Source organism: Schistocerca cancellata, chromosome 4 (assembly GCF_023864275.1).
Source record: "Schistocerca cancellata isolate TAMUIC-IGC-003103 chromosome 4, iqSchCanc2.1, whole genome shotgun sequence".
NCBI lineage: Eukaryota > Metazoa > Arthropoda > Insecta > Orthoptera > Acrididae > Schistocerca > Schistocerca cancellata.
Genome location: NC_064629.1, coordinates 235,230,274 through 235,256,329, shown reverse-complemented (window position 1 = coordinate 235,256,329; position 26,056 = coordinate 235,230,274). Strand labels below are relative to the sequence as shown.

The window sequence follows — 26,056 nt, the reverse complement described above, 5'->3', positions numbered from 1 at the left end:
TCAACTCAGTCATCTGAAAGTCATGTTACGTTGTGATGCTGCCATTCAACTTTGCCATTCAAGTACCGTATTTACTCAAATATAAGCCGCACCTGAAAAATGAGACTCGAAATCAAGAAAAAAAATTTTCCCGAATCTAAGCCGCACCTGAAATTTGAGACTCGAAAATTCAATGGGAGAGAAAAGTTTTAGGCCGCACCTCCAAATCGAAACAAAGTTGGTCCATTGTAATATGAGACACAATTTAGGTCGAATGAATGACGATACAGCTACAGTAGTTTGGTTCGAGTCGTAAGCTTAGCAGTTAAGCTTTACCAGGTAGCCATTGCTATGCGTCAGGCGCTCCGTCCGTATTTATACGGGTACCCTTCCTTTTTCACGTGCTTCGTCTGGTTTGAATCGATTGCTTATTTTGCTTTGATCTGGTAAGTGCCGTTTTCTCTGTTATAGGTGTTTACGTCACTCTAAGTTGAAAATGCATCACTGTACTGTGTCATGCATTGTTTGTCGCATTCTGATAGTGCGTGTTTACGGCCTGTCGCCGCTCGCGGCATGGCTTGCTTTTGTGTGCGCTAGCGCCGCTTACAACTAAAAAGAGGCGAATCGTCTCATTAGCGAAGCAATGTCAAGTTGTTACTTACACTGCTGCATTCTTTGAGAATGATCAACAAGAACCAAATAATAGGCTGCATATGATAGAACACGTTCTGAACGAGAGTTAGGCGAAAATTTTTCTCCGTTTGAAAATCTTTGCGGGCGCTTCTTTAGCACATCAAATTCTGCACAGAAATTAGCGTCATCTTAGATTTAAAAATCTAGTCAGTTGCCGTGCTTCATTTCTGACTGTATCACTATTAGGCATAAGAATAATACGAATATAAACATGACACGATACGTATATTCTTCCGCGTTTGCTGTTGTCTCACTCTAGTTTCGTAGTTTATTAGGCAGACAGGATTTAAATGAGATAGCAACAAACACGGAAGAATACATGGCAAAATGTTTATATTCGTATTATTCTTATGGTAAATGGTGAAGAGAATACTGCTTGTGATTCACATTTCATCAGATTACTATTAGCAACCATTTCTTCTCACAGTTAGGAAAAAATTCAGAACGTAGAGTTGGCCATATTGAAAAACATCCCAGTCTTGCCAGTCGGATTTTCGTAGTACATTGAAATTCTACTACATTCGGAGATGAACAATACGGAATTTGTATTTACTTCATTGGATAATGTATGAAAATGCAGTGGTCTAAACTCGGGGCGGAGAAAAAAAAAGCTCATCTTCCATTTTTTTTTTTTTTTTAAACTGATGCAGAGGTTTTGGCGCCAGTATTTATCTTTGTGGCTACAAAGCATGCCTGTGTAGCGCTACATATATTCGACGGCAGAAGTTAGTTGTGGCGGCACCTACCAACATTTTTCAGAACTTCCACTTGCTTTGCACTCGATTCTAAGCCGCAGGCGGCTTTTTGGATTACAAAAACCGGAAAAAAAGTGCGGCTTAGATTCGAGTAAATACGGTAAGCTGTGGCTTTGATGTGGTGTATACCTATCAGTCTTTCAGAGGTGACTGAACAGTTGACACTGAAACTGCTGTCCTCTGTCAATGGTGATGATTTTTGGGACTCCAAAATGTGTGATGCATGATGATAAGAGAATGCTGGCAACAATTTCTGCAGAGATGTCTTTCAATGGAACTGCCTCTGGCCAACATGTAAACCGGTCAGTCACCCCTTTCTGTGCCAAAGTTAGATTTAATCTTGAATAGTGAAGATCATCCTTTCTCCTAGTATTGTAGTTATGCACACTGCTATTACTTTTGAATTGGGTTTGGTTGTTAATAACAAATTTCATAAGAGAGTATATATACTGAGAAGCTACTGTGAATATCCCTAGCTACTGTGAAATGACTGAGAAATTCCGTATGGTGCAGTCGCCTGGACGTTGCTTTTTCTGGGCTCTGTTAAAAAGCAAATGTTAATTGCTTGTGGCTTGTGAATATTGTGAATTTTCCACCTTCCAAAATATAATGAAAATGTTTGACTGCCTAATCTGCTGCCAGTATACAGTCATAGGTACTATAGTTATGTTGTGTATTGGTGAGAGACCTGTAGAAAAATTCAAAAGGTTCAGGTGTTCCTATGTGCAATTGGTGTAGCACCTATAGCATAGTCCAAAGCATCGACCATCAAAATTAAGGGAAGATCAGTTGGGTGAGGAAGCAGAGTTGCGTTAGCTAGTTCTTCTTTTAACTTCTTGAGCAATTTGTCTGGCTTGCCAGTTCATGTAACAAGGAGATTATCCTTCCCCTTGGTGTTTTTGCACAAGTTAAACAAAGGTGTTTGGGATTTCTTCAGTATGTGGTAGCATACGTCTGTAGAAATTCACCAGTCCTAAAGAATAACATAGTTGTGCTACTGTTTTGGGGTGATGGAAGTTCTTGGTTACTTTCACTTTTTCTCACAATGCAGAAATTCCTTGATGTGACACACAAAAACCTAAGAATGATCATGATCTCTCTCTCTCTCTCTCTCTCTCTCTCTCTCTCTCTCTCTCTCTCTCTCTCTCCAAAAACACATTTTGCTATGTTGATGTTAAGATGATATTTATCTAGCCATTGAAGAAGTTGTTGCAGATGCATTACATGCTCTTCATCTGATGTTGAAGCAACAAGAATATCATCTAAATTGGAATACACAAAAGGCAGACCATTCAGAATGTATGAATAATTCGTTAGAATATTAGCGCTGCATTGTATAGAGCAAATGGCATTTTCAGTAGTGCAGAAAGTCCAAATGGTGTGATAACGGCTGTTTTAGGCTCATCTTTTGTTGTAGCAGAAATGGGGTGATAAGCTCAGATAAGTTCAATTTAAGGGAATATCTTTCTGTTGGAGAGCGGACAGTTGAAATCTTGTAAATGTGGAATTGGGTAATGGTCTAGCACTGTGACAGCATTTAAAGCTCTGTAATTTCCACAGGGACCCAAGTTCCATTTTTCTTTGGAATGGGATGGTGAGCAGCAGACTAGCAGCTTTTGGAAGGACGATGTATGCCAAGATTGATTGTCTCCTGAAATTCAAGTTTTGCTTGTGCTAATTTTTCTGGTGATCAGTGTCCCACTCGTGCATACACTGGAGCTCCTGTTGTTGCCATTGTGTGTGTACATTAACTTCAGGAAAATCATAATTAGGTTTCTTCGTGGGAATTTTAGGTTATGTCTTTAGCAAGCTTTGATGTTTATGCTGTAGGTCAATCAGAAACACTAAACTCTCTGTATGTATGTCTACAGAGCCTGTACTAGCGATTAAAGTTTCTCGGTCAAGTAACTTTTTTGACTTAACATCAAGCAACAGATAATAATTGGTTGGTAAATATCTGCAAGAAAGAACGGCTATGGAAATCTTTCGAGCTTCAGTAGTCTTTCACCGTATATGTGTATTACGAAACCATTTGTAGCATAGAATTGCTGTTTCTGAATGTTTTTGTGATGTAATACTGTTGGCAATACAGAAATCTCTGCTCTGGAGTAAACTAAAAATCAAAGATGTCTGTTGCGATCAGTTAGTAATAGGCAGCAAGATGACTTGGCCTCCTCACTCTGTGCAATGCCAAGTGAGTAGCATACTAATTTTCTGTCTGAGCATTAGCGGACTGATGAGAAATAAATGAACGTGGTGGTGTATACTTCTTCGCATTCTGTTTGACTGTATAGTGTTACCAGCACACAGAATGTTTCTGTGCACACCACGGTGATTTCAATCTGCGTTCTGATCAAGACCCAGTTTGTAGTTTCTGAATTGCGGTCGTTACTTTCAAAAGCTGTCTTTCCAGAGGGGGAAAGTCTGTCATCTTGAGTTGGAGACAAAACAGTTTCTGTACTATATATGAACCGACAGGGTGTCGTAATCTCTACAATTTTGTAGGCCATAGAAACTATTGCTTCGAGATTTACATCTTGACTAGTTTCTGTTATAGAACATGCATTGATTGGTAGTCATTGAAGAAATATAGTTCTTAAAAAATTGTTTGTTACTTGCATTCCAGCAAGAACACACATCTCATGGAGCAAAGTAGATGTTGTCTCCTTGTTCTAATTTGGTTAGCAACTTTTTAACCTTGCAGTACTCTGATTCTTCAAATTCTGCGGTAAGCTGATAATGGTTTGGACATGAAATTTCAAATCAGCTCAGCAACTTCGCTGTTAATTTAAGTAATAATGATTAAGTAGTTGTGGTGGCCTTATCATACCAACTACTTACCAATAGTATTTCCCAACTGCACAGTGAGCATGACAAAGACACAACTGAATAACAGTAAGCAAAGAAAGCAATTCTCATGTGTATTTTAGTGTCTCCAGTGCTTTTACTGTTTGTTTACTTTTACAGACTAGGTTGCATACCTTGCCTCCTGCTATGGGGAAGGATAGGTCACAGGAATCTTCCCATCAGATGACCATAGACTTTTGGGAGAGCTATGACCCAGATGAGGTTTGCAATACTGGATTTGCTTTAATTGCGTCTGAACCATTCCCAGTACGAGCAGTTTGTTTTCTTTGTGGAAGTGCTGGTCAAGAACAAGTAAGTTATATTTGTATTGCTAGCTGAAAGAAAATTAGTTGTGAGGCTGCTGCAATGCAATTTATGTAGCTGACTAGTAAAATAATTCATACTTTGCAGGTTCAGTTTGTTTTTCAATTGTGTGTAGAAAATAGAAAGAAAGCTTAGCACATTATGTTTCCTTTGTAATGTTTACGACATGAAAATATTATTTACTGTATGTGGAATTTCAAAGAACTCAAATGAGATGATGTCATGAACTCCTAACTCATTCACTTACAAGGAAAAGTACAGCTGTTGTGACAGTTCTGTTTATGCACTACAGTGATGGGTACAGCTGTCACAGTGCTGTAGACATGTAATGTGTTTCTTCTGTAGATCAGTGATTTTTGTAGTAGTTCTGTTGTAATACCAGTAGCCTGAATGAGTTTCGCGTCCATGAAACTATGCCCAAAGTACAAGCTTACACGGTTTAGTCTGTGTTTCACGAGCTCAATGACAACATGCCGTATCCGTATGAACAAGAAGTCATGATATTATTGCACCTTTATAAGAAAGGGATATTAATGATTAGGAGCTGGTGAATATTATGACAGTGTAAGTGATAAATGGGAAAGCAACAAGAATGTTAGGGTTATTGACTCAGAGGAAGCTGTAATGTTCATAATAAATATTGCTGATCTGACAAAAAAGTGTTCTGCAGAATGTTCGCAGGTGAGTGATTGGAACTGGGCCACTGTAGTTCATCATCTTGAAATATAACCCTCAGTTTGATGAATCTGCTGTTGCTGAACATAGCTCTATAAACAGACATGATCACATTTGATGAAATGAAAATCTTTTGCATCCATCTACCTACTTGGACTCTGCCATTAAAGAAGTCAGTGAGATCGGAATCTACTACTACTACTACTGCTACAATAATAATAATTGCTGGTGGTGGTGGTGGTGGTGCTGCTGCTGCTGCTACCAGGACAACGGCTATACCCTATGGAAATGGACACTCAATCCTTAAAGACTACATAGAAATAAGGTGAATTATTTACCTTCTAGCAGAATCAGTGTTGCACCTAGGTTCCTCCATCATAGACATCAACATTATCTTTGGTAGCATATGGAATTTCCTTGACTTTTTAACATATCTGCAACATAATTTGGCCAACAAAAACGAACACACTATTAATATGACAGACACATTATGACTACGATGACAGAGCAAGTCATTGAAAGCTTGAATTTATTTACAAATCATATGAAGCAAGAAATCTGAGAAGCATTTGTACAAGAATATCACCATAAGAACTATGTTCTGATATAGATTTATATGTTGGAGGCAAGTGGATGCATTCTCAATAGAGTCAGCATTTACTTATGTGGATATTATCAGCCATTGTGGAGCCGAAACTTAGACTGCTGGTATTGCTACTTGTTAGAGCGAATTTGTATTCAATAGGATGTAATTTAGCACATAAATTTCGAAATTCATTTTGCATAGTGGGAGCTTCAGTGGTCAACAAATGTACAAATCTATTAGCTGACTGGTAACATCATGTCACTTGACAGTTCTCCCAAATTTAATTAAACTGTAAATTTTCCTCATCAGTGTGTGTGTGTGTGTGTGTGTGTGTGTGTGTGTGTGTGTGTGTGTGTGTGTGTGTGTGTGTTATAGGGTAGTGTTAATGGAGCAGCCCGCTAATTTTATGATTTTAATGCTATTGTCCTGAAACAGGGTTATCGCAATTAGTTACATGCGCCAAGTCAGCACCACAAAATATATCTGGCACTGGAATGAAGGTACCAATAAGCACTGGGGTTTAATGACTGGTATTGGAATGAAGTGACTCATTGGCACTAATTAGGGCTGATTGGATAAAAATCGCTGACTCGAGATCAAATTTGACATAAGATCATAAATTGAATTACGTTCAGGATTCAGCTCTGTTGTATAACGCTAAACTTGGATCCACCGAAGCAGGTTCAGATTTGATCTTACCCATACTTGGCAACGAGGCTAAAATTGGCTGGCACGTGATTATTGTACTTCAACTGCAAATATTTATCGTACATCATAATAGGCAGCATTTATTATCGAAAGTGTCTTGCTATAAACCTGGGAGCAAGTAAACAGAAAAAGGAGCAGTCATCAAACTACTCTCAATACGAGAAATATTTGTTGCTGGATATTGTGTTGGGCCAGTATAAAGATATAATTCACTGAAAACGAAAGGTTCCTGTAGTGTGAAATCTTAAGATTAACAGCAACTTGTACATTGCAGTCAGGGGTTAGTTTCTTTTGGATGATTTCATCAGACAGTCTTGGAGCCTTAGTTCCAGTTGCTTTACAAAATCTCAACTTAAATGACTTGTTATTTAACTCCAAAAATGGGCTCACCCTTTTATGAAACGTGTGGTGAGCTCGTTGGATCTTGCCATCGTCATCCTCAGTGAACACATCAGAATGCTTAGATATTTGTAAAGTAAACAAAAGGAAACAATGCAATTCACATCGCATAGGGTTATTGCCGCAGCTCGTGGCCTTGGGGTAGTGTTCTCACTTTCCACACATGGGGTCCCAGGTTCGATTCCCGACAGGGTCAGGGATTTTTCCTGCCGCGAGATGGCTGGGTGTTGTTGTGTCGTCGTTGTCATCATCATCATCATCATTCATCCCCATTACAGTCAGAGGAAGGCAATGGCAAACAACCTCCACTAGGACCTTGCCTAGTACAGCAGTGTGGGTCTCCCGCATCATCCCCTACGCTCCTCGGAGTATCGGACCTCATCATCATCATCATCATCATCATCATCATCATCATCAGGGTTATTGCACACAGAATTTTACCCAATAGTGATCCAGAATGCTCAGGAAGCAGAGAGTAAGGTATGGTTTCAGTGGTATGGAATGGCATGTTAATGATGTTATGATTATCTTTATGACCCATAAAGTAGAGAAAGTAGTAAGAAATGAAAAAAAATGTTTCAAGAATTGATGTGGATTTGAACATGTGATCTTCTGCACTGCGGGCCATGGCATAACCTCTGAGCTATCGAAATTAATGAGACAGTATTATGAGGTTAGTGTATTTCAAAACACTTGCTTATGTTCTATTTATCAACACACATGGAATTGTCATAGCAATTTAAGGATATGTTCAGTAGTTAAAAATTTAATACAAATTTCATAGTTACTCCTACTTGAGCTGAAAGAGACCTTATATAAGTGATTTTGAATTATTATTGGCTGCTGTCAAAATTCCCATACTTAACTGTTTACTGCAAATATTTTTAATTCTCCTTTAATTAGTCCGCTGCTAAGTGTCTATAAAATGCCTTTGAACTAATCACATAAATTAAGAGTCATCTCCCAAGAACTCTCATTAAGTACACACTGTAGCCGGTAATGTCCTTAACCTAACATTCCAGATCGAAAAACAGTATTTTGAGCATCGGTGGCATGGTAATGGCATAGTCACATATTTACATGCCATTTTTGTGTTAATAACAACTTTTTTTTATTATTTCAGTTGGTATCTGCTAAAAAAAGCAATGAATTGTAGTGCCACTACACTATAAACTGGGAATTAGTGCTGATCCTGACTTTGAACCGTCAAATATGATCAGATTTCATTGTGATATGATCGAGGACTAATGTTTATGCAATGCAGGTTTCCAGGTTAACTTTGATCTGAGGTCATTTTCTGTCTTAACCAAAGGTTAAATGCTTTATACTATCAGCCCTTAGAGTGGTCAGTGCCAAAACCGAACCAAAATACTTAGTATTTCATATTGCTTAAAATGAAAATGACAGAATTGGCAATTAGGTCCAGGTTTCATTTTTAAAATATCAATTAAGGTAGGTGGTTAGTATTCAACGAACTGTCGATAACAAGGTTGTTGGAGATGGAGCACAAACTCGGATTAGAGAAGGCTGGGAAAGGAACTTGTCCATGCTTTGTCAAGGGAACTGTCCCGGCATGAAACTATTTAGGGAAATCACAGAAAACCTAAATCTGGGTGGCCGGACGTGAACTGAGGGAGGCTTACGGCAAACTACAGACATATAATAGTCAAAGATATTGGGTCATGATGATGTATCATAAAAAGAAAATCTTATTGGGAACATGATTTGGAAGGTGAAGCTAATGTGGAACCATAACGAATTATGTGCAAAAAAACTACAGTGGAATTGATAATCCCTCAGTGGTTGTTGAAGACCATGTGAAACTGAGTCTTGTATAATTATCCTGAAATAAAGATGGTTTCAGGAGATACAATGCTCTGATATCCTTTTGACTTGTGTGGAAGTCCTTTATTGTATCACAATGACAGATCTTCCCAAATTAGATAAACTTCATGATGAGATGTTTGAAAAGAAGAGTTGTTTTGAAAACTAATTTAGAAGCAACTAGAAGTACATTTGTTATGAAATGACAAAGAATTCGAACAATAAATGTCATTGGATTTCAGATTTATCTATTATCTGGAACATTTTTTATTCACAGATCCTGAGTAAATGTCGTTATTCATGTTAATGAATAACATTTTAAACAAATATTTTTATTTGTCATTCAACATTTGAATAAATGTGGCCCAACTCGGGTCATAATCGATGTCCTTTGTGCATGTGCACACTGAATATTGGTAGCCTATGTAGAAGTGAATGTAAAAGTGTGACATCCACGTGACCGTGGGCAATCGCTCAGTCATTTATGTTATTAGGTGAGGCAGCATCAGACATTGTCGGCAACTTCCGCAGACATCCACAAAGTGTATTCACCCTCTCTCTCACACACTGCAGGCAGATAGTATTACAGGGCTCTAGTAGACAGTGCAAGGTTTTTGCAGAACTCTCCTTTAACTATGGCATGTATAGTTCATTAATTCCATTATCACACATGTCCTACTTTGAGTGCTGGACTGGAGAGCTCTAAAGCCTTCTGACTTTATCCTGTTGTACTGGGTAACTAGCTTTTTGTATTGCCTTAAACTCGTCAGCTCACACTGCCTGTAGCACTACTGTCAAATGTCTGCTGGAAATCACCACAGAAAATACCCCTAATATTACTGTCTGTGGGCCAATGATTTTATCTGATGGCATTGAAAACTCCTGTTAACTGCCTTTATCACCTTGCAGTGTACTGTACTGTATTTGTTCCTCAAATTCAGAATGAGATACACGAGATCAGAGCTCAGATGGATTTGTACCATGAATGTTGTACCACAAGTACTCTCCACCACATACCATAAAGTGGCTTCAGGATTATAGATGTAGTTATAAACGTTCTCATAGATTTGCAGTTATTTGAAAGCATTCCATGTATTGTGCGTAATTACTGTAGAATATGAAATACAGTCTACAATTTTGTTGACAGGTGACCATGTGGCTTTTATATGTAATGGAGCTGCAGGGAATACTTTGTGGCTTTATTTAGCAGTTGCATCATGTTCAGTATAGGAAACTTACCTGGTACTGTAGGGAGCAGACAACATTTCTCCTAAATCACTGTTAAGTTTTTGGTCCTTAGTTATAGAACTTTTCTTTGTCCTTTCTTCATTACACTTCTGGTTCCTGTCAGTTACAGGCACCACGGTCCGCCTCCTGATTCTTGTAATTGTATCTTCCTAATTCTTTCAAACTATCTAATGCACTAAGGAACGCCTGATGGCAAACAGAAGGAAAACCTTAGTAACATATAGGAGGTGGTCCCCAGGGTTAAAGACCAAAGGGACTAATCCTAAATTCAATTGAGTTTTATTTGAAGGTGTTATCAGTTTGAAACAAATGTCACATTTGTGAGAATCTGTGCTCATTCATTACAGAGAAACACACATTCCTCCTCGTATCTTAAGAATATCGACAAGAAACTTTTTGTTAACGATAGTGCAAAAAATAATGTGAAATTTGCAGTTTTTTAGTGACATCATGAATTGGCTGTTTTAACAAATTGTCATGCAGTTTGGCTATCTACCATTCCTGTACAAAAGACTATCATAAATGGCAACAATTAATTAATATTGATGACTGAAGGTAATTTAACATTGAAATTGAATCTTGACTTTAAGGTTGTCGCAAGTAACCTTAAAATTACCAATCTTTTGTGCTTGTTCATTGCTTGTTTCATTTTCACTGATGTAATGTTTCAGCTTATTATTATTATTGAACACATCAGTATGAAAGGCGATAAAAATTCTGATTACTTGATATACACACATCAATAAAAGTTTTGCATCACCTCGGTTCCGAGAGTTCCGGAACCTGTACAGAAATCTGGAATAGAATGTAAACATCATTTCCGGCCTTTTTATTGCTCGTGAAAACCACACATTGCATGTTGTACCACCATACAGCAAGACCTTCAGAGGTGGTGGTCCAGATTGCTGTACATACTGGTACCTCATAATACCTAGTTGGTCCAGATTGCTGTACACACTGGTACCTCTAAAACCCAGTAGCACCTTCTCTTGCATTCATGTAGGCTTGTATTCTTTGTGGCTTACTATCCAAAAGTTCATCAAGGCACTGTTGGTCCAGATTTTCCCACTCTTCAACTGCGATTCGGCATAGATCCTTCCGAGTGGTAGAAGGGTCACGTTGTCCATAAGCAGTCCTTTTCAATCTATCCCAGGCATGTTAAATAGGGTTCATGTCTGGAGAACATGCTGGCTACTCTAGTCGACTGATGTCATTATCCTGAAGCAAGTCATTTACAAGATGTGCACAACGGGGACGTGAATTGTCGTCCATGAAGACGAATCCCTTACCCATATGCTGCTGATATGGTTGCACTATCAATCAGAGGATGGCATTCACGTATTGTACAGCCGTTACGGCGCCTTTCATGACCACCAGCGACGTACATCGGTCCCGCATAATGCCACCCCAAAACAGCAGGGAACCTCCACCTTGCTGCACTCACTGGACAATGTGTCTAAGGCACTCAGCCTGATCGGGTTGCCTCCAAACACAACTCTGACAATTGTCTGGTTGAAGGCATATGCGACACTCGTTGGTGAAGAGAACTTGATGCCAATCCTGAGTTGTCAAATCGGCATGTTGTTGCGCTCATCTGTACCATGCTGCATGGTGTCGTGGTTGCAAAGACGTACCTTGCCATGGACGTCAGGAGGGAAGTTGCGCATCACGCTGCCTGTTGCGCACAGTTTGAGTCATAACACGACGTCCTGTGGCTGCACGAAAAGCATTATTCCTCCAAGACATAATCCGTAGGTGGTCATCCACTGCAGTAGTAGCCCTTGGATGACCTGAGCGAGGCATGTCATCGACAGTTCCTCTCTCTCTCTCTCTCTCTCTCTCTCTCTCTCTCTCTCTCTGTGTATCTCCTCCATGTCCAAACAACGTCGCTTCGGTTCACTCCTAGATGCCTGGACACTTTCCTTGTTGAGAGCCCTTCCTGGCACAAAGTAACAATGCGGACACTACCAAACCGCGATATTGACCGTCTAGACATAGTTGAACTTCAGACGACACAAGCCGTGTACCTCCTTCCTGCTGGAGTGACTGGAACTGATTGGCTGTCAGACCCCCCTCCGTCTAATACGCACTGCTCATGCATGGTTGAGGGCAGGTTTAGTGACATCTCTGAACAGTCAAAGGGACTGTGTCTCTGATACAATATCCACAGTGAATGTCTCTCTTCAGGAGTTCTGGGAACTGGGGTGATGCAAAACTCTTTTTGATGTGTGTATTTTCATTACTGTTTACTTCTGTGTGATGCCTGTGCATTAGTACTTGCTTGTTTTGCTTGCTAACCACAGAATATGTAGTATTCATGGTCCTTCCCCTACATTTAAAAATTCTAAAGGTACAGTCACAGACTGAAAACAAATATATTTATCGTACATTTTGTTTACCTGGATAAAGGCACAAAAAACTCCATGTTTGTCACATCGTGAACTCAGCTTGTACTCTGTACAGACTAAGCAGGCGAGGTTCGTAATTAAGAGCTCTGAGGTAGAGCTGCCCGAAACTGTATATTAAATTAAAATTTTCAGTAATATATTACAGAATTTAAATTATCAGAAAGCATTTAATGTATTTCCCATACAAATTTAAATAATGCCAGTCAGCATTTTTGGAACTGTTGATATGTGATATCAAGTGATTTTTTCCAAACAGGTAGTAGCTAGTCACAAGGCTGCGCCTTGAAATGCCACAGAGCTCTATGTAGCAGAGGTTTGGGAGCATGGCTTCCTCGGGCTCTGGTGTTTCAGGCTAAGGATGTCCTACCAACCTGCAAACAATATCCATGTTTCACTGCTTACATCAAAAGGGAATGAACAGAGTTTCTGAAACTTTGGTATTGAATCCCTGTCTCTGTATATCTTTTTTACGTTTTGGTGCATCATTAATGAACATTTAGTATTATTGTTCTGATAGTGTTTCAGATAGTCTTTTGTTTCTGCCATTGACTGCTCAATGCAGTATGGAATAAGTTTGCTGGTGTATCACCAGGGTGCGCTAGAGTGTGGTACCGTAAGTATCACCACCTAGCGAGAGTTCCATGAATGATTAGAGGAAAAGACACACAAAATATACCCTGTGCACGAAATGTGCTGTGTTACTTGCTTGCTGACTGTAGTAATGTGTGCTATTAGCAAGTTTCTTTTTGTTAGTCTATTATGCATGAATTTAATGAGTGTTATGTTCTTGCAAATAACAGCAGTGTGCTAAGAGTTAGAATACAACACAGTCTGAATTCAGTGTGCCATTTATCAGATAAAATTTTGGAACATGCGATTAGGATGGAAGTGAATAAACTTGGTGCGCCCAGACTGGATGCAAGCATCAATCAAAAGGGGGGGGGGGGTTGTACTCTTCTATACAATACAGCTGAGTGATTGTGTGCACTTTATCACTTAAAATGCATATATTTGTAATACACAAGTATAAATACAGTGTGTAAATTACCATGGCAGTTGCTCAGGTCCTTAATGTCAGCCAGTCACAGCACAAGATCCATGACATCATGGAAACATCACTGTTTCATCACATGAACTCATAAACACTGCCATTTGAGCACACAAAACATTAAACATGTGAAGTTTAGGAATGAAAATACCAAAACCATTAAGCGTGTAGCGAAGCTTACACACACCGCGTTGAAGATCCCTCCAAAGCACATTTTTAGTATGATTTGTTGTGGTAAACTGTCAGGAAATGTAACGTTAAGGGCTAAATTAGCTTTCTAAAGATTTTATGTTGGAGTTAGATTACTTAGTAGTGGATAGAAAGAAGGTACAGTATGTAAGTGTTCGGCTAGTGTGTGACATTGCACCCCCCCCCCCCCTCCCCGTTTGAAGTCATGGTTGTGGTGACAAACCACAAGCTGCACCTGATATTAACTGACAGAAATGTTATTTAATAGTGACTGAATTTTGTAGACATTGCCATGAAAAGTAGTTCGAAAAGTTTCTATGTTATATACAATTGTGTTTATACAAGTGACTGAAATGACGACACTGCAACCACGTGTGAGGTCACATGACATCCCTCGCTCGCTTAAATAATACAGTTCAATCTGTTGCCACAACATGTATTTGGCATTCACATTTGTTGTCCTAGCCGACTCACCACCAGATTCTCATTTAGACCTATCTTAGATTGGGTTATGCTACAGATCGATCTGTCACCACAACCAGATCTACAAATTTCGGTCTAACACCCAATGTATGTCCTCACTGGAGCAACTCTTATTGAGTCAAAATTCATCTTGATGCGAAATCTTCGGCTGTTCAGAATGATTGTTTCAGATCTTTCTCCAAAGAATCAAGCCTTGTCCAGTGTCCACATTTTCTTGAGATTTCTCACTGTTTACTTTGAGATTGTTCACTGAAGTAGGATTCGCAATTGTAAAAACAACATGATCGCAGTTACTGCAACAACAGACCATAGCCGTTTGAAGGTGATGCTTTGTATGCTCCCAATAAATTTACAGTGTTCTGTAAATACATCAGCAGTGGGATATTGTGGGAAAGAAAAGATACTGAATTAACACACATGCCAAGTGAAACACCCAAGGGAAATAAATCAAACAATTCCAGTCTGAAAATGAAGGGACAAGCTTTGAAGTGGCTGAGAAGGAGAAAAACAACTGTGAATATGTGGCTCAAAGGGGTATCGGAATGTTTTTATAAGCCAACGTTCTGCTACACAAACTAGAAAATGAAGATTTTCTGCAGTATGCAAACGAATTCATTGAAGATAAGCTAGAATTACTGATAGTAAACAGCATGATAATTCAGATTGTTGTTTTCAGCTTGCCACTGTATGTTTAATGAATTAATAAATTTTGTTAGTACAGATTCAGATTAAATTATTTTTAAACTGAATGGTAACAGTAGGATAATTTTGTTTAAGGTGCTGGTCCCATGTGTCAAGACAATGAGGACAACTGTTGTGCCTTAAGTACAAAAGCAACAAAAGATGAAATGATGTAGCAGCTAGCTGCCAGTGCTGTCGTGGTAGCTGATGAGACCACTGACAAGAGGTTGTTGTGTTTTTGCAGTTAGTGAAGACAGATGAGGCATAGAATGAACAAAAACTTTTTGTTGCTAGTGTACAGATTCTCAACAAAAACTCAACACAGTGTGTTCATGCAATATTCTGTGTTTTGCAGAACTATAACATTTAGTATGACAATGTAAATCTGTTACTAGTGACAGTGCAAGGTACACAAACAAATGTGTCAATTCTTTTTAAAACAATGATAGGTGACCATTTGAGCTGTGTTCAGTATTGGACACACAAGCTGCATATGATTGTAAATGTTTCTTCATAGGAGCTTCTCAAGTGGAACACTGCAGTAACTAAATGAAAGGGTGCTTTCCTGAATACTAAGAAGAGAAAGCATTTATATCTGCAGGTTTCAAACAAGTGTTAATGTTTTGGAACTCTTGGCTTTCCACAGTCACTTAAATGACAGATTACTTCCACACTGATGATATGCAGAAGTTCTATTGATTATCTTAATCCACATTTCGGTGATGACATAAATTCAATTCTTGTGGAGACCTCGTTTATTTAGGAATATGCAAATGGTTTTATGAAAATAAGTGCAGATTTAGTCTTCAAAGTATCGTATTGTCCATGAATTAAGTTCAAAATTAAAACAGCTGAAAAAATCTGTTATTGTGGCAGATGACGGTTTTGGTGAAGAAACCAACAAGATTATGAATAATGTAAAGAAACATATACTTGAGGTGGAGATGGGAGAAATACTTAAAAGCACCGGATTATTCCTGCAAACAAAGCTGTCTGTGCTCATGGCTACAGATTGCGTGCAAATTTGTATTCTCAGCCTTATGGTTGTGTTTCATTCATAGGGCAGTAATCACAATTTCTGTCAGTGCTGACATGGCCAAGTGTCTGCCAGGTATACGTGGTGCAACAGCTCTTAACAATATAGATATTCTGAAGGGATACAGATCCCGTCAGAATATAATTGAACAGCAGGTTTTAGCGGGAAATATGGACGTCATGAAGTATCTGCAGTCAACTACACTCAACAACCCACAGTTAGCTGCTGTTGGGTTGAAGGCAGTTCGGCTTCCATGTTCCAACATAGACACGGAGTGGTTATTTTCCCAATATATTGAAGTAGTGACAAATTAGAGGCATATCTCTCAGAAGAGAACTTGGAACTGATGACACTTGTTTCGTAGGAAAAACTTTACTTGTTATGTAGTTAAAAAGAGTCATTTTTCCTTTGAGCAAATCAATATGTTCAATGTAAATATATATTTTTCAGACCAAAAATGTGAATAAATTTAATGTTTAAAATAATGTAATTGAGGGGTATATTTTCATTTTTCAACATAGTACTGAAAAACAATGAAATGAGACAAAAACAAGGAACAGGCTTGAGAAATACACATTGGGTAAAATCAGCAAAAATGACAAAAATAACACACAAGTTGGCTATAAAATAAAACAGATTTTTCCCTGACCTGTCACCTAAATAATTTTTGTGTGTGACATGAAGAATATGTTGTGTCTTATCACTTGAAGGGGACGTCTGTTAGAGATTGTCACAGCTTAAAATATAATAGAATTTAGAATTCTTTAATTGTAAGAGATTTTGTTCCGTCTTTATTATATTATGGTTGCTGCACTCAAAATTGACAAATAATGCTTAGCTGACTTATAATGCCAGATGCCAAACCAGAAAGCATAGTGTCTGAAAAATCTGTGTATGATGATTATGATGATGATAATTTAAGAAACTTATCAATGTTACATACATCTTGATTCAAAAATGGTTATATTTAAACTGTAAAGTAAATTCTCTTCAAATCCCAGTCTGTAAGTGGTCACCTACTTCTAACAAATATCTAAATCGCAAAGCAAAGCATGACAGTATTCATCACAACCTTTGAAAGAACAACATGATATAAGCACTTTCATTATACAGGGTGATTCAAAGAAACATTTACAAATGGACGTGGGACATCAGGCATACAACAAGGCTCAATAATCACATACGAGTCGGGGGTCGTAAAGGCCATCTGTGGCTACTAAATGGCATTGCAGGCAGCAGCAACCATCCAAGACACAAGTAGCAACAGAGAAGTAACTGATTTTGTGACATTTTTCGACTTCCTAACAAGGAGCAAATTGTATGTTTTCATCTGTGTGCTTTGGTATTTTAGTTTTGTCAGTTTCCACATGTTAATGTAATATTTAATAGACAAAGTTCTTAAATTTTCGTTTGCGTTGGAAAGTAAACCGATTTTGTGACATATTACTAGTTTCTAATTAGGAGCAAGTTATTTAGTCTCAACTGAGTGCGTTGGTAGTCCAGTTTTTTAATCTGTGCGGATTAATCTAATTTCTTAGACAGGGTTCTTCCGTTTTTTTCAGTGTCTGCTGTAGAGTTCTGCAGCACATCGCTCTTCCGTTTGTCAGCGTAGTGTAGTTTTCCATAGCCTTTAGTATGGATTGGGACTGTGATTGCTGCGTGTGGATGCGAGCCAAGTTGGTGACACTTCAATCTGAGCTCAAGGCTGTGATGGCTTTAGATACACAGCCTGAACCTGCAGTGGATGGGCATCAGTGTTGTGGGCTGACCATGGGGATCCAGTGGACGTCCAGCACTCCTGAGTCCTCCAATCAGTTCGCACTGGTGGCCATCCCAGTTACTCTTTGCACTGAGTTGGCCCGTCACTCGTGGTTCAGTGGGAGGTCGCCTCGAGGCATGGCAAGTGGCAAAAGACAACCCAGGAGGCCACACTTAAGGCATCCATGATTAGTCTGACAAACAGTTTCCAGGTGCTGTCTGTGGCTGACATGTCGTAGTTGTGTTGGGAAGGTACTAAAGCTCCAAGCGCTAATAGAAAGCACTGATGCTCAAATTGTTATATGCACTAAAGCCAGAGATAAGTTCAGCTGAAATTGTTGTGAAGAACCTAACTGTGTTTTGAAAAGATAGACTAAACACAGGTGGCAGTGACATGTTTGTTGCTGTTAGAAGTAGTTTATCTTGTTGCAAAATTGAAGTAGATGGTTCCAGGGAGTTAGTATGGGCAACCCGAATAAAATAATAGTAGGATCTTTGTACCGACCTCCCAACTCAGGTGATACAGTTGCTAAAAGGTTCAAAAATAACTTCAGTTTAATTTTAACCATGTACCCAACTCATAACATCATCCAAAATTGTGTTTGGTCCATTCTCTGAAAATTATTTCAAGCAGTTAGTTCATGAGCTCATGCAAATAGTAAACAGTTGTGAAAACACACTTGACCTCCTAGCAACAAATAACCATTAGCTAATAACGAGTATCAAAATGGATACAGGGATTAGTGAACAGAGGGTTGTCATAGTGAGATTGAATAATGTAATCCCCAAATCCTCCAGAAAAATATAGCTATTCAAAAAAGCAGCTAAAAATTTCCTTGACTCCTCCCTGGGAGACAATCTCCACTCCTTACAAATTAACAGTGTAAGTGTAGACCAGATGCGGCTTGAATTCAGAGAAATAGTATCGACAGCAATTGAGAGATTTATACCAAATAAATTAATAAACGATGGAGCTGATTGTCCTTGGTACACAAAACAGGTCAGAACACTGTTGCAGAAAAAAAAAAAGAAAAAAAAACCATGCCAAATTTAAACGAATGCAATACAGCCAAGTTTGGCGATCTTTTACAGGGGCTTGAAATTTAGCGCGGACATCAATGCGAGATGCTTATAAGTTTCCACAACGAAACTTTTACTCAAAATCTGGAAGAAAATCCAGAGAGATTCTGGTCATGTGTAAAGTATGCTAGTGGCAAGACACTGTCAATGCCTTCTCTGCACGATAGCAATGGAAATACCATTTACAAATGTGCTGGAAAAGCAGAGTTGCTAAACACAACATTCTGAAATTCCTTTACCGAAGAAAGTAAATATTCCAGAATTTGCATCAAGAACAGCTTCCACCATGAGTAACTTACGAGGGGACCTTCTGGAAGGTGCATTGAGTTATGAGCTCCCACTTTGCCTGCTTATAGTGTGGGTAGGCACCTAACACACCCTAAAATTGTAGGTGCCAGTGCAGCCACATTTTTGAAATATTGCCTGTTAAAGTTTGGGCAGCTCTTTATACACAGAAAAGTTTCACTGTTGTGTCAAGTGAGCAAGTAGCAGAGTGGCAAGCGAGCGATACTCCTTTCCAGGCGACCCTGGTTCGAGACCCATCTATGCTACTTTGTATGCTTGTAATTCTTGTTAATCAATTCCTTGCGGAATTTTTATGATTAATTATAAATTAAAACAGGCATTTGAAAAAAAAAAAGTATCATAGATGGGTCTCGAACCAGGGTCGCCTGGACGGTAGTATCGCTTGCTTGCCACTTGGCTACTCGCTCACTTGACACAACAGTGAAACTTTTCTGTATATAAAGAGCTGCCCAAACTTTATCAGGCAATATTTCAAAAACGAGGCCGCATTGGCACCTACAATTTTAGGGTGTGATAGGTGCCTATACACACTATAAGCAGGCGAAGCGGGAGCTCATAACTCGATACACCTCCCAGAAGGTCCCCTCGTTATAAGTAGATATCCTCGGAGTAGTGAAGTAACTTAAAATCAGTTAACAAAAGCAAGTCTTTGCGTCCAGACTGTATACCAATTAGGTTTCTTTCCGAGTATGCTGATGCAATAGCTCCATACTTAACTGTCATATACAACCGCTTGCTCAACGAAAGATCTGTACCCAAAGACTGGAAAGTTGCATTAGTCACACCAGTATTCAAGGAAGGTAGTAGGAGTAATCCACTAAGTTACAGGTCCATATCATTAACGTCAATATGCAATATTTTGGAATGTATATTGTGTTCAAACATTATGAATGACTTCGAAGAGAACGGTCTATTGACAAACAGTCAACACTGATTCAGAAAACATTGTTCTTGTGAAACACAACTGGCTTTTCTCGCACACTAAGTGTTCAATGCTATTGACAGGGGATTTCAAATTGATTCTGTATTTACAGATTTCCAGAAGACTTTTGACACTACCACACAAATGGCTTGTAGTGAAATTGCGCGCTTATGGAATATTGTCTCTGTTGTGACTCACCGATCATTCAAAGTGCCGCCGCGCAATTACGTGCGTCCTCTACGTGCGGCGCTGTCTACCAGTCATGCAGCTGATGTGCCACCTAAGCGGCCAGCCGAGCAGCGGCTGCTAGACTGGGACTCAGTGCTCATTCGAATGCTAACGTGTACACTTGTCTTACTTGTCAACTTACTCTGTGACTTATATGTGTTGTGTCGTTTCGAAATAATGTGTTAAACTTGAAGTTCTAACAATTGGCGATGAGGATGGGATGGTATTCGTCCGCTTCAACAAACTGTCGCTGCGCTCGATGCCCTTCCTCGCCCTACATCTGTTAAGGAACTGCAGGCCTTCTTGGGGAAAATAGCATACTATCACAAGTTTTTACCGTCTGCGGCTTCGGTGGCTCAGTCGTTGCATTGCCTGTTGCATAAAAACGTGCCTTTTCACTGGTCCGCGTCATGTGAAGCGGCTTTCCAGAAATTGAAGACTATGCTGAAACAGGCCCCGTGCCTGGCTACTTATTGACCTGGCCAACATCTTGTTCTTGCCACAGACACCTCTCAATACGGGGTTGGTGCAGTTCTTGCGCACCGTTTTTCTGACGGTTCGGAACAACCCATTGCTTATGCCTCCAAAACGCTCATGGATGCTCAACAAAAGTATTCTCCAATTGAGAAAGAAGCTTTGGCCATCATTTATGCTCTTCATAAGTTTGGTGTTTTTCTCTATGGCTCAACATTTCATCTTGTTACGGATCACAAACCACTTGTTTCCTTGTTTCATCCATCAACATCACTTCCCGACAAGGCTGCACACCGCCAGCGTTGGGCTCTTTACTTGTCTCGTTTCGATTATGAGATTCATTTCCAGCCAACGGCTCAACATTCAAATGCTGATGCTCTGTCTCGCCTTCCCATGGGTCTGATCAGGCATTCGATAGGGACGGAACTTCTGTGTTTCCACCTGGATGTTGCTGAGCAGCGGGTTGTGGATGGGTTCCCCATCACTGGGGACAGGCTGGCGGCTGCTACGGGTTGTGACCCTACCATCTCCCGGGTTTTACGCTGTATTCAGAAGGGTTGGCCAGATCGCCCGTCCGCTGAGACTTCTGATCCGTTGCGGAACTACTATACTTTGCGCTACCGCCTCACGGCTAGGGATGGTGTTATCCTCCTCTCCACTGAAAATGCTTCGCCGCGTGTTGTGGTACCGGCGTCTTTGCCTGCTTCGGTCTTGCGCCTCCTTCACCAAGGGCACTGGGGTGTGTCTCGCACAAAATCTCTGGCGTGCCGTCATGTGTACTGGCCTGGCATCGACTCTGAAATAGCACACATGGTCGCTGCCTGCGGCCCTTGTGCGTCACAGGCCACTGCCCCGAAGTCATCTTTGTCACCGTGGCCTTCGCCTGAGAACCCCTGGGTGCGCATTCATGCTGACTTTGCGGGACCCTTTTTAGGTACTTATTGGCTCCTCGTAATTGACGCCTACTCTAACTTTCCTTTCATTGTCCGTTGCACATCACCTACCACCGCGGCAACCACCAGTGCTCTCGCCCGCATTTTTTCTTTGGAAGGCCTCCCCTCTACTCTTGTTACTGATAATGGTCAGCAATTTGCCTCTTCCGAATTTGCGGATTTTTGTACTCGGCATGGCGTTACGCGTGTCACGGCCCCGCCGTTCCATCCACAATCCAACAGTGAAGCTGAACGACTGGTCCGCACATTTAAGGCTCAGATTCGGAAACTTCTGACTTCTTCTGCTGCTGATGATTGGCTTCTCCAGTTTCTGGTGTCTTACCGTTTCACCCCCATGGGCGACCACAGCCTGGCTGAGCTCGTACATGGCCGACAGCCCCGCTTGCTACTTCATCTTCTGTGGCCTTCCACCTCCCGGCCGCAGGTGCCTTCACTTGTCCGATTCACCGCCGACGACCTCGTCTGGGTACGGGGATATGGCAGGCGGCCAAAATGGAGCCCGGGCCCCATCTTAAGACACCGTGGCAGACGCCTGTGTGAAATCCAGACGGACACGGGTGTTGCAGTGTGTCATTCGGACCAGCTTCGGCCTCGTGTGCCAGCAACGCCTGTTCCGAATGCTGCCACACCACCTTTGGCTCTACCTGACGCTCGGGATCTTGGCATCTCTCAATACTCACAACGCAGCCCTCTCACCGTCATCGTGATGCCAGCACCAGAACGGATGCCACCAGGAGACGTGCCCATGTAGGAACCGGAGGACCATCCTCTGTCAGAGCAAATCTACTCGCCTCCTCCTCCAACGGACGCCGACACATCGCCCATGTCTCCTGTTATATAAACTGGACTTGCCGCAACGGGCAGATTGGTGCATGGGGCCCCGGCAGATTCGACCCCTACGTCTCCTGTCATCTCGACCCGTTATCATCGGGGACATTTCCGTCCGTACGGGAAGCCTCCTCCTCGAGACTTTACGGCGAGTCAAACAACGCCTATGGACGTTAGCCATCTCCAGGACACCTCCATCAAGACCAGTGCAACAATTTCAAAGGGGGGAAAAGTGTTGTGACTCGGCGATCATTCAAAGTGCCGCCGCGCAATTACGCGCGTCCTCTATGTGCGGCGCTGTCTACCAGCCATGCAGCTGATGCGCCACCTAAGCGGCCAGCCGAGCAGCGGCCACTAGACTGGGACTCAGTGCTCATTCGAATGCTAACGTGTACACTTGTCTTACTTGTCATCTTACTCTGTGACTTATATGTGTTGTGTCATTCCGAAATATATGTGTTAAACCTGAAGTTCTAACAGTCTCAGTTCTGGATTTGTGATTTTCTGTTGGAGAGGTCACAGTTCATAGTAATTGATGGAAACTCATCGAGTAAAACAGAAGTGATTTCTGGCATTCCCCAAGGTAGTGTTGGAGGCCCTCTGCTGTTACTTATCTATATAAACAATTTAAGACACAATCTGAGCAGCTGTCTAAGGTTGTTTGCAGATGATGCTGCTGTTTATTGGCTAGCAAAGTCATCAGAAGATCAAAATAAATTGTGAAATGACTTAGAAAAGATTTCTGTATGGTGCAAAAATTGGCAGTTGACTCTAAATAATGAAAAGTGTTAGTGCTAAAAGGAACCCGTTAAACTTCGGTTACACAATAAATCAGTCAAATGTAATGGTGGTAAATTCAACTAAATACCTAGGAAGTATAATTACAAACAACTTGAATTGGAAAGAACACACACAAAATACTGTGGGAATGGAAACCAAAGACTGCGTGTTCCTGGCAGAACACTTAGAAAGTGTAACAGATCTACATAAGAGACTGAGTTATACAACAATTGTCCATCTTCTTTTAGAGTACTGCTGTGTGGTGTGGGATCCTAACCAGATAGGATTAACAGAGTACATCGAGAAAGTTCAGAGAAGGGCAGCACATTTCATATTATTGCGAAATAGGGGGAGAATGTCACTGAAATGATACAGGATTTGCGGTGGATATAATTAAAACAAAGGCATTTTTCATTGCGGTGAAATCTTCTCACGAAATTTCAATCACCAACTTTCTACTCAGAGTGCAACAAAATTTTGTTGGTGCCAACCTACATATGGAGAAACGATCATCATAATAAAATAAGGGAAACCAGAGCATGATAGGAAAGATATAAGTGTTCGGTTTTTCCATGTGCTTTCAGAGATTAATAATAGGGAAGTATTGTGTAGGCGTTTGATGAACCTTCCAGGCACTTACGTGTGATTTGCAGAGTATGTCACTGTAGATGTAGATTTAATTAGAATGCTACAAATGGACGTGCCTTACAGGAGATAGTCAACGTTTTAGCCAGATGCATTGAGACACCCCTGACATTGACACTGCATTGAATGGCGCACTCTCTCAGAGGTACCTGGTGTATCTCGAAGACATTGTGCTACCACGACAATCCTGCCCACTAGATTTTCCGGGGATGTAACAGTTGTTTCATACATAAGCCTCTTTGGGTACCTCCACAGGAAAAAATCAATTGGGGACTGGTTGGCTGATCGTGGTGGCCACGCAACTGGCCTACTGTGACCAATCCAACAGCCAGGAAATGTTGCCAGCAGATGTTGCCACTTGTCTGCTGAAATCCGTGGGGGCTCTGTCATGCAGAAATCGAATACGGTGACAAATAGGTGTGGGAACATGATTCAGCATGGTCGGCAGGACCTCTTGCAGGAATATGAGATACGTGTGACCATCAAGTCTGTCCGGGAGATTTTATGGCCCAATTAAACAGTCAGCGATGATGCCAGCTCACATGGTAAGGGTAAATTCGCATTGTGAGGCATGCATATGTGTAGCATGTTGGTTCATGTCCACCCATGTATGCAGGTTGTGAATGTTCAACACAACCTAGAGTGAGAATGCCACTTCATCGGTGAAGAGGACACTGTGAAGCTTCGATATGCAGCGGATTCCTGTAGAAACCACTGTGCAAATCTCATGTGCTCGTTGCTGTCCCCTGGTTGCAGTTCCTAGGTGCGTTGAAAATTAGACAGATGTGGTCCTTCGTTGTGTACAGTGCACCAATTGGAGGACTTGGGGATATCAGTGGCGCAGGATACACTTCGTGTACTTGTTGATGACACACGCTCCACCCTTTCCAGAATGCTTTTTTCCGTCTGGTCCGTCTGTGTGGTTTGTTGGTGACCAGCATCTGGCTTGTGCACATGGAACAAGCCGGTTTCACACAATTGGTGATGTGGGGTGGCGAATAATGTGTAGCGCAACACCTTTCTATCAGGATATTTCGCATGATACAATTGTGCGGCTTCTCGTCCATTGCAATGCATTTCAGCCATTTTGTGGTGCATGTAGCTAGCTAGCCATATTGCTCCCAACCCTTCTATGGCGTGAATGGTGATGGTCTTTTTGCGCTCCACCCATGTTTGTATCTAAAAAACCCTCTCATGACCATAGCACCCTTTTGTGGCATTTGCGACCTCTGGTTCCTATGTGATTACTGATTCTTGCTGTGTGTCCAATGTGCCATTACAGTTTGTAAACATTGTATTGAATCACCCTGTATATTTCAAGTAAAGCGAATAACTGCATGCTAATGTACATGTTCCACAAATTACTTCAATTAACATGTTGGTTTTTGTGTATGGAAAAAAGTCTCATGTAATGAAAAGTGCACTGATATTTTTTAAGAGGTCATCACTTCGCAAGCGCACGTGTGTGTGTGTGTGTGTGTGTGTGTGTGTGTGTGTGTGTGTGTGTGTGTGTGTTGGATGAGGACTCTTTAGATGAAGGCTCAGCATGCCATTTCCCATTTCTATTTGTCTGTCTGCGGCTCAATGAGTCTCATTTAATAACATATATATTTTGATTCTGTCCTGCATTGTATGTTTGTACCTGCAGTACCTTGCTATGTACCATTTCCTCCCGTTACTGTGTCCTGCCTACAGTTGCAATACTTTGTTCATTGTAAGATTAATACAGAAGTAAACATTACACTGTGTATTTCTCGAAATTTGTTGTGACCTCCTTGGTGTGTCTGTTTCGTTAAATGTACATGATGCCTTGTTGAGTACAGTTAGTGCAATCATGTTGTGCTACAGCCACACAGCTCGTTTGTTGCCTTGCTGGCACATTTCTGTATTTACAGACATACACTGCAAGCCACCAAACAGTGTGTGGCGAAGGGTATCCTGTAGTGTTAATAGTCCTTTCCTGTTCCACCCACAGAGAGAGGAAAAAAATGACTTTGTCTATGCTTCCCTATGAACCCTAATTTCTCATATCTTATCTTTGAGGTCCTTATGTGAAATACAAGTTAGCAGCAGTAGGATCATTCAGCAGTCAACTTCATATGCTGGTTCTCTAAATTTTCTCGATAGCATTTCTCGAAAATAACGTCTCCTCTATTTCAGGGTTCTCATTTGAGTTCTCAAAACATCTCTATAATATCT

At 40.7% G+C, this 26,056-nt stretch overlaps 1 protein-coding gene across 1 annotated transcript in view; it reads left to right on the top strand.

Annotated features, from left to right (window-relative positions):
* LOC126184037 (histone-lysine N-methyltransferase trithorax) overlaps window positions 1–26,056 on the top strand; it is a 219,481-nt gene that overhangs the window by 99,464 nt on the left and 93,961 nt on the right. Inside the window, exon 8 of the mRNA XM_049926395.1 lies at window positions 4,395–4,586. Coding sequence (XP_049782352.1) covers window positions 4,395–4,586 — 192 coding nt within the window. The remainder of the gene's footprint in view (window positions 1–4,394; window positions 4,587–26,056) is intronic.